This window comes from Bombyx mori, chromosome 26 (assembly GCF_030269925.1).
Source record: "Bombyx mori chromosome 26, ASM3026992v2".
NCBI lineage: Eukaryota > Metazoa > Arthropoda > Insecta > Lepidoptera > Bombycidae > Bombyx > Bombyx mori.
This window is the reverse complement of record NC_085132.1, coordinates 10,089,345-10,103,826: the sequence shown is the minus strand read 5'-3', so window position 1 is coordinate 10,103,826 and position 14,482 is coordinate 10,089,345. Positions and strand designations below refer to the sequence as shown.

The 14,482-nt window shown below is 36.5% G+C and overlaps 2 protein-coding genes across 13 annotated transcripts in view; one reads left to right on the top strand and one right to left on the bottom strand.

Moving 5' to 3' along the window:
• LOC101741464 (cilia- and flagella-associated protein 58) overlaps positions 1-7,166 on the top strand; it is a 57,037-nt gene extending 49,871 nt beyond the window's left edge. The window contains exons 17-19 of the mRNA XM_038020627.2: positions 3,680-3,797; positions 5,317-5,383; positions 6,296-7,166. Of these exons, the coding sequence (XP_037876555.1) occupies positions 3,680-3,797; positions 5,317-5,383; positions 6,296-6,474 (364 nt within the window). The 3' untranslated portion in view covers positions 6,475-7,166. The remainder of the gene's footprint in view (positions 1-3,679; positions 3,798-5,316; positions 5,384-6,295) is intronic.
• Positions 7,167-9,458: 2,292 nt separating this feature from the next.
• Positions 9,459-14,482, bottom strand: part of LOC101736219 (C-terminal-binding protein) — a 132,009-nt gene continuing 126,985 nt past the window's right edge. For 11 of the 12 annotated variants that reach the window (XM_062676349.1, XM_012691442.4, XM_062676354.1 and 8 more), the window contains 3 exons: positions 12,835-12,993; positions 11,481-11,717; positions 9,459-10,427 (listed from right to left, as the gene is read on the bottom strand). In XM_062676349.1, coding sequence (XP_062532333.1) covers positions 10,362-10,427; positions 11,481-11,717; positions 12,835-12,993 — 462 coding nt within the window. In that variant the 3' untranslated portion in view covers positions 9,459-10,361. The remainder of the gene's footprint in view (positions 10,428-11,480; positions 11,718-12,834; positions 12,994-14,482) is intronic. The other variant, XM_012691457.4, reaches the window with a different exon arrangement.

Below are 14,482 nucleotides of genomic sequence, written 5' to 3'. Positions count from 1 at the left end.
ATTTGTTGTTTTTTTTTATTGTCAGGTCCCTCGCAATGCACTTTCGGTGGTTTTAGGCTCTTCAAGCACCGGTCACCGTTCTCGTCGAACTCGTGGACTACGAAAAGTTCGACGAGTGAACTAGCCCATAGACACAACTACTGAGTTTCTCGCCGGATCTTCGCAGTGGGTCGCGATTCCGATCGCTCTGCAGAGGCAGCACTAGTGATGGTCCGCGATCTGCTTTTTTGTTGTAAGTCCGTAATACGAAATTGACAGTTGACAGCAATATTTGCACAATATTTGTCTTCTGCTAATTATCTGCGAAATACGTGATAACGCTGCCGGTGGTAGATTCTGCGAAGCACTGCTCTTGCTAGGACCAGTGTTAGCAATTCTCTCAGGTTGAGCCCGTGAGCTCACCTACCGGTTTACGCGAAGTTGGAATAGCCCCATAGATTACCAATAATTAATTAGGGAAAAAGTCATTGCATAGTTGGGTGAGCGAGCTCTTTGTTTATCCGGTGTTTAGTGGAGCCCATAGACATCACGACGTTAGCGCCGCCACCCACCTTGAGACATGAGGCCGCAGATTTTATTGTTTAATCGTTTGTGAGTTAAATACAATTGTGAGATTTTCAAAGTTTTTAAAGTGGGAGATAATCTTTTAAATTACATATTATGAGTTCGAATCCTTAATTGTATTGTTTAACTGATGTCTTTAAGCGCATGACTGCTTCGTGGCAGAAATAAACAGAACAATGGTAACTACCGGTGGTGGCTCACGATGCACATTACCATTAGCCGTGACGTCACAATACAATTTCGAAACAATTATAATTATTCTTTTACGACAAGAGGTAATTTATCGTTGCAAAGGAATCAGAGGTCGCGGTTAATAAATTTAGACTATTGTATTTGTTAATTAAGCATCCTTCGTCTTTCGATAATTGGAGGTTTAATTCCGTCATTTAACTTATCGACGCGCTGTGTTGACTGGAAATCATTGTTTTTTTTTTAATTGTCTTGTGATTCTTTTTCATTTTTTTTTTTTTTTCCATGAGAATTATCTATGGAATAATATTTTGGGAGAATTTATGCTCTATCAATGAAAGTTATTCGTTAATTTATTTAATCTTCCTATATATTTTGTTCAATAAAAGGTTGATAATCTTAAAGATTTGTTAATTTGATTTTTTTTTGGCATTTCTAAATGCACGTAGACAGTGAAAATATTTTTTATTATTTTTGCGATTGTATGTGGTTAATATATGTTCGCTATGTTTGAAATTTTATAATTTTAATACAACGTATAGAAAATTTTAAAAACCATGTTTTCCTCACTTTTTTTTAATCAAGCACTCAATCGAAGTCATTAAAATGTATCGGATTTTTAATCACGCATCGATTCCCACTGATTTATTAATGCAAAATAAAATTAAAAAAAACTTGCAACTATTGACATATTTTTTGAACATTAATCTTCCTATAAATAAATTTATGTAAATGAAAATTTTCATATTTCCTTGATCTATTCGTTTGTAGATAACAAATAGGTATTTTCTACTTGATGCATAATCTGTGAATATTATATATTAAGGAAAGGATGCACGCGCGTTTATATTTACGGGTTTTTGTACCCGACCGCCACACACGAGTGATTTTTTTTGAGCTTTCTCAAGCATATCTACGACGATGAAGTTTTCCTCTCAAATATACCTACAGCTTAAGATTTTCGTTATTTTTTCAAATGGAAAGTCGGAATATTAATTTAAATAAAAAGAGTTATTTATGAGAGATTGTGAAAAGGAAAACACGACATTGCCTTTTAAAAACATCTAAAATGTGAATTTTTATGTCATTCTGTTATTTGTTTTAATATTTGTTTTTTTTTTGTTCACTCAGTGCGGGCTGTGCTGCTTGTGTTACCGTCTTGGAATCTAACAAGTTTATTTTGCTATCAATATTAAAGTTGTGTAATTATTTAGTTTAGTTTAGTTTATATTTTTTAAACAAGGAAGGAAGGATTACTTCTTTCCCTCCTTAAAAAAACAAGCTCAGGACTCGCGCTTTCCAAATATAATAATATGAAGTACATATTTTCTTTCTTACACACAAGTTTAATTGAAACTTATACAAGATCAGTACATAAAAATTTATGACAATAAGAAAGAGCTCTGTTTATATAATATATTGGGCACTTAGGCAGGTACCTGCGTTGGTTGGTGCAGTAGACTGAAACCGACAGGCATACGAAATAATACTTGGAAGCTAATAACAATAAAACATAAATACTATTATATTATTATGCAAATTTTAACGGAAACAAACTTTTTGCGTTTTTTTTTTGCAATTCATATATTTCATGATTTTTTGTAATAAATAATGAGATTAGACTAACAATAGAGTAGTAAACTTCCGATACATGCGTAGGTACTAGATGTAACACACTTGGGTTTTTTTTCTCGATTTAGAGGTCATGTTTTGTTTTGTTTTGTTTTATTGTTGGCTCTTAAGTGTTTTTTTTTTTTTTATTTCAATAATTAGAATTATATCAGTGTTCTAATCCCAAATAAACATTTTCCTTTGACTCATAATATGATAATGATTGACATTTGACATTTAGATACTTTGACATATTTATATAATTTTTCACCTCTAATAAATTTACATTTAATTCTATGAATAATATATTGCTATTTAGATTAAACTATGCATAGAATTATATTGAATTAAGAACTAATAAAAAAGCTATTAAATAACTAGCTCATCAGTTTGATAGAATGTTAAATTATTCATACTTAATCAATCATTAAAGCGATGACACCGGAAATACTTGGGCATATCATGTACTTATCGACATCCAACGCTTTTCAAGGTTCTTCAGAGACTATGACAGAAGATTCTAGATGTTGCTCGAAAAACTGATATCGGGGTAAGAGCAGAGAGAGAGAGAGATGTCGAAATATGATTTCTGACGTCGGACTCTTGAATCCCGCGCGGTGTATATTCACTGTGCCAAGTTAATTAAGTTCCTAAAAATTGATTTTCGCGTATTCATATAGGTATTTTTAGAATCTAACGACTTGCAGAACTTGTCTCGGATGTCTCTGTAAGATTTTTTCGGAGGAATTGTTTTCGATAATCCCGTCATCCTTATAAATTACCCACAGCTGGAGCAAAGTTCATCGCTATTATCTAGAACCTTTGCCCTTGTCCACAATGATTTTTACATAGATCTTTATTTCCACGTAGCATCGGGTCCTAAAATTAGCCCTTATAGTGCTAGCCGTCAGTGCTCATTAGTGATGTGACATTACTTCGTCAAACGAAGTTTATAAAGGGTCGTGAGCTGAAGGCACTGAAGTCTATTGTGCTTTATATTCTTAAGTGGCGATAACCATGAGCACACGATCGAATGAGACATAAGCGCATCATAATGACCCTCTACTTAACGATAATTTTGGGAATAACTAATCTGTTACTGTATTATTTATAAATATGTCCATCCATAAAATTGTGTTTAAAGTAAAAATTTAAAAAAGTCACATTTTTTAAAGATCGAATTGAAGAAATATATTCGCGTTTAGATCTGAAAATCTAGTGCAGGTATTTCTATGTACTTTATAACATACCTAGCGGCCTACTGGATCAGGTTACGTTTTACTCAATATAATTTTGTTCTTGTATCAATTTGCAGGAAGGTATTAGCCCAAAGCGAAATGTTGGTACTGAAAGATCGCGAACTGAAAGAGACCAGGAATTTATATTCTGCCGTCAAGGACATGCTGGCACTGCAGCCTAGTCCGGAAATACAGGTGCAACATCTCATAAGCTATCTCACTATCTTATTTTCTATTTATTTGCGGACAGATATTTAACACCGCCAAAAAACGAAGGAAACGTAATTTTTATTATTATTATTTTTGTCCTTAAATGAGTGGACGAGCTCACAGCCTACCTGGTGTTAAGTGGTTACTGGAGCCCATAGACACCTACAACGCAAATACGCCACCCACCTTGAGATATAAGTTCTAAAGTCTCAAGTATAGTTACAACGGCTGCCCCACCCTTCAAACCGAAACGAATTACTGCTTCACGGCAGAAATAGGCAGGGTGGTGGTACCTACCCGCGCGGACTCACAAGAGGTCCTTCCACCAGTAATTATGCAAATTATAATTTTGCGGGTTTGATTTTTATTACACGATGTTATTCCTTCACCGTGGCCAAAGGCCAAAGTAATAAGGCCATTCGTTTTTCCCTCGGTCCTGGACACGTATACAAATTTTCATATTATCCTACGTCTTCAAGTTAGGTAAAATTAATCTTTGAACGATCCCATTTCATAGATAGGTAAAGCTTAAAAAAAGCGAATTAAAAAATAAATAAATAAAAACATTTTTTTTTTATATGCAACGATTAAATATGTAATCGTAATAGTCTTAAATAAAAATTAATGACTGCCATTTGCCGAAAATCAAATTATTAATGTCCACGCGGCAACTCTTTGATATTGTAATTTATATGCCTATTCTCTATTTATAAAGTGATCATCATACGATTTTCGACCGAACCTATGCATTAAGGGACCTTGAGATAGTTTTTTTTGTTTTTATTATTTCGCTAATCCAACGTTCTTATTTGGCGGTTGTTGTCGATAAAACTTGCGTCAAAAGACCGTTACTAAAGTTGAAACGGGAAATAATTGCCCCGAAACAAAAGCATGGCTTTGTATCAACATTCAAAACACATTGAGAGTCGACTTGGCCTAAAGGATAAGGCGGGTTTATAACAAAGGATGAGAACATGCCGATGTTGAAATACTGAAGGCAGGTACCGATATGTCTGGGGAAATTCGTACTGCACAACACACTTGAGAATAATGCTTAAATTATGTAAACAGGCATAAAATAAACACAGTTAAGAACCATTTTCTCCTCTGTTTGTTTACCGGATTTCTTTTAAGTTTGTTTGTTTTGTATCGATGTAATATATTCGTCATATTATTGATGACACCACGGCAAGAAATTTCAATAATGAAACTAAAGAAAATAATTATTGTATAAAAAAAACTACACCTTGATCTCTCGGTGGTTATGGTCGACGCCCACCGAGTTTCTCGCCGGATCTTCTCAGTGGGCCGCGTTTCCGATCCGGTGGTAGATTCTGCGAAGCACGGCTCTTGCTAAGGTTCGTGTTAGCAACGTCGTCAGTTTTGAGCCCCGTGAGCTCACCTACTAGTTAAGGTTACGCTGAAGTAGCTCCTCAAGACTCTCAGCTTAGGTAGGAAAAAAAATCGATCGTTGGGCGAACACTAGTTTTAACTTTATTTTCAGCAAACATTAAACAGAACACAGAGGGCGCTGGCTCAGCGAACATCTAAAATGAAGTGTCTCATTGCTGGTAAGTTTGAAGGCCTAATTTGTTTCAGTCAAAATCATACGTGGTCTCGGAATTAAGACATGCGGTGTTATTTGATTTTGCTTTAGCTAAATTATGTAAATGATAATATAGATTCCGTATTCCATATTATATGGCTCCAAGCTAGAATTTTCAAATGCAATATGTGCGGAACGATAAGGAAATACAATTTTACAATGATTATGAAATTAAGGACTGGTCTAAATTTCATTAGCAATTATGGTTATATTTTTTTACTCTTTACTTTCTTCCATTGAAAGCTACACAGTCACAAAAGCTTCTAAAAATTACAAAAATTTACACTATATTTTTTTGCCATTAAATCTGTTCTTGTCTAATACATGTAAAGCGTGTGTTATGTTGATTTTATTTCAATCTTATTGAGTGCAAATACAAAAGATTAAATAATGTTACCATCCCTAGGTCACATTGCGTTTTTAATGAGACCTTATTACTTATACTAGAGGTTCCGCAGTAGTCGAAACTCGACTATAATTAATTGGAATGGTAAGTTTGTACACTATTATGATTGTATTTTATACTTCTATAATCACAAATTTCGCCAAGGGTACACTATATTTTTTTTAATAAAGACAAACAATATTTAATCTATTCTCAATTTGACAACAGACGTCAAGAGCAAAAGTTTGACAATAAATAGTATGCATGCGTGTGTGCGTCAAATACATGGTATATAGTGTGTGTAATGTTTTCTTTATTGATTTAAAGTATCTTTTATGCATTATTTAAAAAAAATATTAGCATTGTGCACTTCTTCTCTATATTCTCTATAAGTGTGGAAAATTTCATACTCCTCCGTCCGCGCAATTTTTGTAAAAAGGGATACAAAGTTTTTGCTTCACGTATTAATATATAGATTTTGTTTCATTCAAGAACTAAGCATGCGCGAGAAACAAGCGACAGACCTTCGTCTGGAATTAGACCGTTTGAACGCGGATCTTCAATCGTACAAACAGAAATACTACGAGTTGAAGCGGGCACTCGACGCAGACGAAGCGAGAAGATTAAAAGTTCCGACGCCCGTCACAACTCCTGCTGCGCCGATTTCATAATTCGAAAATCATTAATTCTTAATTGTCATCATTCATTGTCTTGTCGTGAATTATTTATTGTCTCTATTGGTATTTTTCGAGCCTTCCATGACATTAATAGATTGAGGAAACTTTCAAAAATCGCAATTAATGTTGCCCGTTTTAAAAATACTTGTTAATGGCGATCGTCCATAAACCAAACTTTTGTAGACAGTCGGGAATGAAAAATTAAACTAAGTAAGCCAGTTTTCCTCATTTATAGGATAAATCGAACTATCCTAATCTTAATCACATTCGTACTCTCAATGACTTAAGCCGAATGTAAAATGCAGATGGAGTGTCAGGAGCTTCTTGTAGCCACATCACTGTTCCATTTCATACAAAATGTTCTACATCTATGTACATTTATTTTAGCACTAAGCTTCGTCTGGAATCATGAAATCTGTTAAAATATAATAATATAGTAATCATGGACAATGATAATGTCACGGGCACAGCATGTATACAGTTAATGTTATTTGTTAAACATGTTTTGTACCCTTTATTCATGTAACGAAATGCCAAAATTAATTAGTTTAGGGGCATCTGTATTGAAGGTGTGTCTGATCTCTTGGACCAAATGTTTTTATGTTAAATATCAGATTGTTATTGTGATAATTTTAGTTGGAATGTTTTCTAGTGTTAAAATATTTTTATTAAATTTATATTACATTTTACTTGTATTATTTCAAACAAGTGACACTCAGTCCATGACCCCTTTGCTTTAAGACTATTCTAGAAAGAAAGTAGTTTTGTAGTGTACGATGCGTTTATTTCAATGAAGTAGGAAACCTATGGAAATGAAACGTCAACCAAAATTTCGTGCCACTGTGACGTCATCTGGCCACAAAACATGGCGGCTTTAGTGCTGTACAAATGATTTCAATGTTATCAGGTTTTATCGATAAACGTTCTTGGCTCATTTTATTTTAAATATTGTTGAGTATTATTTATTTGTAGAATTTATACTTTAAGTTGAAGTAAGTAGGTATATTGTTATGTGCAAATATGATATGATTTAGATGGGTGAAATCTAAGACAAGTTCGTCCTTCGAATTTGCCAAGTAAACGATATGATGATTTTTAAAAGTTGCTACACTGATTTTATAAAGTTGTCGTTTGTCGCAAAACATAAAGATATGGCGTAGTTCAAAGCCATCAGCCCATGCTAAATGTTATCGTATTTTGAGTACGTGTTTTTCTTAGACTATTACAATCTATTTTAATTGTTTTGCTGACTCTAAAGTCCGTAACATACTACCGCAGCGCACCCCAAGGAAGGTGCGCCGCACCATTTGAATCACTTTCGCTTGAGAGTGATTCAAATTTTAAACTTATCAAGGGACCGCGTGAAAAAAAAACACCAACAGAACATTTATTCATTAATTACAAACGTCATTCCTTGTGACTTCCTCTCTAAAATCACTTAATTATTAAATATTTAACAAATTTACAATAGTGTTTTACTCACTGCGGAATAAAACTATTTTATTTAAATAGTTCCGAAGAGATTTTGTCGGTAGCCTTTTTCCCGAAATATCTAAACAGAATGTCTAAATATGTTTTGATGACATATTTTAAAGTGGTATTTATGATTAGTGTCATGATCAATAGATTCCGACCGAAAAATGGATTTTTCGGATGAGGGCTCCATAATGAATTTAAATACATATAGATAATAGTTATAGGGCATCGACTTTCTTGAGATCCTATAAAATACGTTTTAATTATTATTTTTGTATGTTTTAAGCATGATAAATTATGAAATTTTATATAATCAATCATATTAAATCGATATCAAAGTCAATAAATAATGTACAACCCAAAACAGACGGCCGAACTGACGTGACAATGACATTTGGCGCGCTAAACATGGCGGATTTTCGGCCTCATTAGACGGAGACGGAGATATTTACGTATATTCATGTTTCATTTTATGTACGCACTGAAATACTGTTATATTGTTTTCCTGCGAGTTAAAGTGCTGAGTAAGAACGAGATAGATATATGTTTATGTATGTGCCTTCAAAATGGGTGCTATTTATATAAGCAATTGTACGTATAGAACAATATGTCGTGTCCTTAATATATAGGTCTATGGTTTATTTGAAGTAGCGAATCGGTTTCAGACGCTGGATCTGAAGTCAGTCACTGGCAATCACTCGATTCTAGGTACCATGTTTAAATGTTGCCCGCTCTGTGCAATTCTGTGCCATTTTTTTTAGAGTTTGCTCAAAATGTTATCGAGAACTTTCTACCTCGACACTTTTTTTTATTTGATAGTGTATAAACCTAAGGCACACTCAAGGCATAATGACGTCTAATAATAATAATAATAGTGCATAATAACTATACTGAGACCTTAGAACTTATATATATATAAGTTCAAGGTGGGCGGCGCATTTACTTTGTAGTTGTGTATGGGCTCCAATAAACACTTAACACCGGGTGGATTGTGAGCTCGTTCACCCACCTAAAAAACCGTCATCATACTGGTGCGAGCATAAGAAAGAAATAGCGATATATTCACTGCACGTCCACTTCACTATACAAATATTTCAGAATATTTCTTTCTTTTACGCATCTTTATTTTGGCCGCATACATGAAGGGATATCATAAATAAAACACAATATGTTTTTTTTTTAATTAATCCGAAAACAATAGTTTTATTTAAGAACTTTTCACTTTCTCATAAAATATACACATTGTTTTATTTTTGTCATTAAACTAAACTGTAAGTAAATACTAAATTTTTAAATAGCAATTTTCTCACATTATTCCGAACGTTTCTGGAATGGGGGAAGCGCCCCGCTATCGAGTTTCGGTACTAATTACTTTTTATTTATATTTTCATTATCTCAATGGTGTTTTCTTCATTCATTTACAAATCGTTTTTTTTTTATTTATTTATTTTATAATCACTTAAGTCTATTTAGAAAAGAAAAATAATCAAATGAAAGCATGATTTTTGTAAGTTCCACAAAAAAAAAAAATTAAAAAAATATTTGACCTCCTCTGTGTACTGCGTCCCTTGTAAATGTGATGATAGTCCTCCAGCCCGGCGTGTCCCCGGACAACTGTACTACCAGTCTTTTCTTCTTACGTTTAAAAATTTTAATACACGTTTTTTTTAAGACTAAAAACACTACATAAACCGTTTAGAAATAAAATATCAGACGATGATAGTAGAACTTGCAATTTTGTCTAAGAGTTAATTTTGGTATTACGTAATATGTATACAAACATTTTTGCAAACGCTTAGGATCGTTCCGGGGCGTATGAGAAACAATAATAAATCCAATTTCGATTCCGCCTTCAGTACCAAACAATATTTGTTCGTCTCGTGAAATTTTAATTCAAAATTATATTTATATTAAATTGCAATCTGTACACACGAGCGGCGACAGTCGCACGTGAGCGCAGACTGGGCTCTTGTTACCCGGTGACTGTACAAAGCTATGGATATATAATATATATACGCCAGAACAAAAACTATACTATATATATGTATGTATGTATATGTATATATGTGTACGCTAGACCGACACAACACATTCAAGACGCGTCGCTGGAAACACAAATCTATATATATCACCTATATAATTAACAAACGAATCTCGTAGAACCGCACTGTTTACAATCACACACACAAGGTCCCGTCCGATATATATATATGTGTAGGTGTTCGTCTTCCCGGGAGGGACGCCTCAACAGTCAAACACTTTATTGTCATAGAGGCGTCGCCGCCGGAGTACCGCGAGACATCAAGCTACATACAACGCGAATTAAGTAGAAATAGAATAGTGTGAGGAGTGCGGGCGGCGAGCCTCCGCCCCGGTTAAACTATTGTCGGCGCCTCCGCCCCCGTCTAGTGCACGTCCGAGCTCTCCTGCTTGGGGATCTGGTGGTTGGCCGGGTCCGTCGTGTTTATGGGCTGCAACACAAAAATGTTTCTCTTTATTTTTCTATTCGATAAAATAACGTTAAGAAACTTTAAACTTTATAATATGGTTAGCACTTTATAATATGGTTTGTAATTGAATGTCCTTGCTGTGTGATTGAAGGTGAAAATTAGTTAGTTTGTATATTGTACTGTTTCTCATTAAATTCTTTTTTTATAAATATGGATTGTAACGGAGTGTTCTTGTTGTGTTATTGAAGAGAATAAATAAGTTTGTATATTGTACTAATTCTAATTAAATTGTTTTTCAACCAAAAATAACCGAATAGGTTATGGGCCGAAGAAACTCTAAAAGTTCAGAAGAAACTAACAAAGAAAAAATTACAATCGTGTTTAAAAAGCAATTTAATTAGACACAGTACATACAATATACAAACTTATTTATTCTCTTCAATTACACAGCAAGAACACTCAATTACAATTCATATTTATAAAGCGCTGCCACCTAGTGTGTACACAGAGTTAGTTTCTTTTCATATTCCGAATATTATCCAATATCAATTAGAAAAAGAATAATTCTGCTGTTTTTTTAAATTTAGTTTATAACTAGCTGTACCCGTCTGCTTCACTGGGCATTTAAAATTGACATTATTATTTACTGTTATTATTATTAAGGAGTCCAACGCTCATAAATATTAGCCTATCCATTAAGTACATGTGTATTTTCTACATGGATACAAAATTTCAAGTCAACCGGATACATGGTTCAGTAGTTATAACGGAACATCCGTAAAAACCACTGTAGATTTATATATCTATATATTATATAAAAATGAATTGCTTTTCGTTAGTCTCGCTAAAACTCGAGAACGGCTGGACTGATTTGGCTAATTTTGGTCTTGAATTATTTGTGGAAGTCCAGAGAAGATTTAAAAGGTAGGTAAATATGAAAATGCTCGGAATTAAATAAAAATAACAATGTTGATTTTCCTTTGATGTCGATTGCAGCACTACGAAGTCTGCCGGGTCAGCTAGTTAGTTTATAATAATGAGTTTAAAAGAGGTATGCATGCAGATGGCACTGACCAGCGTGATGGGCGGCTGCTGCTGCGGCGCGGGCTGCGCGGGCGGCGGCTGCGCGGCGTGCGCGGCGGGCTCGTGCACGGCGGTGGTGGAGTGCGCGGCCTGCGCGGCGCCGTAGTACCCGCCGTTGATGCCCTCGCCGTACGCGCCGCCCGCGCCGCCCGACCCCGACACCACGCCGCCCACCACGCCGCCCACCACTCCGCCCACCACGCCGCCCGTTCCCGCCATGAAGTAGTCCTGCACAATAAACACATACACACCTTTACTATAAGTAAACCGGCTTCGTTTTCCGAGACTTTACACACACATTAACACTAATCATACCAACACTTACCGGCACCTATTTCAACCACAGCGGGTAGATAACAGTACCTATAAGACAAGTATTACTCAAAATAAGCAAAACGAAACATCAAAAAAAAGTATGATAACTGTTGATTAATTCGTAAGAAAAAGTCATGAAGTCAACTGTGCAAAAGCAATAAGATGATATGTGCATTTTTAATACAAAGTTTCAAAATGGGTCATTTGACCCGTTATGGTATGTTTAGTGTTAATGAATCTCAATATGAAAAGATCTGCTTTGTCTGCTCGTGACACAACGCGCGACACCTCCCTTTCCTCTCTTTCTTCGTTCTTTTGTAAGTTATAAACTTTTTTTTATTGCTTAGATTGCTGAACGAGCTCACAGCCCACCTGGTGTTAATTGGTTACTAGAGCCCATAGATATATACGACGGAAATGCGCCAAGCATCTTGAGATATAAGTTCTAAGGTCTCAGTATAGTTACAACGGCTGCTCCGCCCTTCAAACCGAAACGCATTACTGCTTCACGGCAGAAATAGATGGGGTGGTGGTACATACCCGCGCGGCCTCACAAGAGATCCTATCACCAGTAAATTATATATAATAACTAGAGGTCGGAGTAGGTAGATTGATTTAGGGTAAGGTAAGGTCTTTGATTTCAAACGTAGAGGATAATATGGATATGCCTCCAAAATACCGGAACTTCATATTTATTGTAATATTTATTCCGAAATTTTGAAATTAGCATGAATATGTGTTTAAGTTGAAAACGTATTAATAATATTAATCTACGCTACCAGTGCTAGCTAATGGTGAAAGAAATCAGTATTTTATTTTATACGCTGTATTTTGTCCCTTTTCCCCCCTTCGTTGCTAACACTGCCCCCTAGCAAGAGCCGTGCTTCGCAGAATCTACCACCGGATCGGAAACGCGACCCACTGAGAAGATCCGGCGAGAAACTCAGAGGGCTGTGTCTGTGGGTTAATTTACGAACGATGACCGGCTCCAGTTGATGAGGAGCTCAATCGACACAAGCGGTGGGCGCACCTTATTGACGCAGTTCCGCAGACAGTCGGGGATGCGGCCGACGATGGCGCGGCGGATCTCCGAGGCGGCCATCTCGCGCAGCTCCTGTGCGGACGCGTCCGAGTAGAAGGCCGCGTGCGGCGTGCACAGCAGGTTCGGAGCGTCTTTCAGCGGACCCTGCTGCAAAAGTACAGAACACGTCAGTGCTGACGCGGTTGACAGGGACAATGTCGGTCGGTGACCGTTCAAATAAGCCTACAACACCAAGAAATTAGTTCAACAGAATATTGAATCATTATAATATAATCATCGACTATAGCTGTATGGGAGCGTAGTTATGTTTTTTTAGGAATGAAAGATAATAGTGGCCCAGAAGTCAGTTTCACCAAAACCAATGGGCGAGCAAAGGCTCACTCAGGCAAGAGGGGTGGGATTTGAGACCTAACAACAACTCAAGAGCAGCTGTTTCGCGGATTAATCTACTACCAGATCGGAATCGCGACCCGCTGAGAAGAAAGCGAGAATCTCAGCAGGTTGATTGATGTATGGGTTAGGTTGCACGTCGAGCTCTTTGCTGGGTTCGACGAGTACGGTTACCGGGATCCCTAAGGAATCTTCCTAGTGCTAGAGCTGAAGGTGTCCGGTGCTGAGGTTAATGGATCTGATGGATTCGTAAGGACATGTCTACAGCACTTATTATCTACATTAGAGGTGGACAAACAAGATAGAAATGTTTCATCTTTACTTTTTTATTGTTTAGATGTATGGACGAGCTAACGATACTTCTGGCGTTAAGTGATCATCGGAGCCCATAGACATCAACAACGTAAATTCCGTCACTCATCTTGAGACGTTCATTTCTAAGTCTCAGTTTTTAGAGTACAACGGCTGTTCCACCCTTCAAACCGAACTGCATTACAACTTCAGGGCAGAAATAGGCGGGGTGGTGGTGGCTACCCGTGCGTGCACTCATTTATAATTCCTAATTTGCACTTAGTGGTTACGATGAAACAATCTACTATTGCATTGACACCCTAAATACTAGAGCTGTTTTTTTTGTTTTTTTTTTTACTGCCCGTTTAGGCAGACGAGCGTACAGCCCACCTGATGGTGAGTGGTTACCGTCGCCCATGGACTTCAGCAATACCAGGGACGGAGTCAAGCCGCCGCCTACCGCTTAATACTCTCCACAAGCCTCGTTTGAAGAAGGACATGTCACAGCGCTCGGGAAACACCGTGGAGGGGAGCTCATTCCAAAGCCGGACGGTACGTGACAGAAAAGACCTCTGGAAACGCACTGTGGATGACCGCAGTGGCTCCAGGTAGTATGGATGAGCTCTACTCTCTGTTTTGTGACTTAAATATTGCTTATTTTGCGAATGATTAATTAATAGAGATTAGAGTTGAAAAAAGGTTGAGAAGTTGCGGGGTATGGTTTTAATTGTAAAACAGTTAAATTATTTTTTTATATTATATATGTGTTTGATATTGGGTAGCCGCTGGGTAGCGGCAATCACGTTAACATCTCTATAAGCAAATAAGTAGACACTTAACCACAAATTAGCCATGAGCTTTGACGTGACAACGTCTAATAAATCGGCTGAACACCGGCTGCACGCACGAAAAAGTGTCACGTTCCTCCTGAGCGAGAGAGAGAGGCACGATCAGC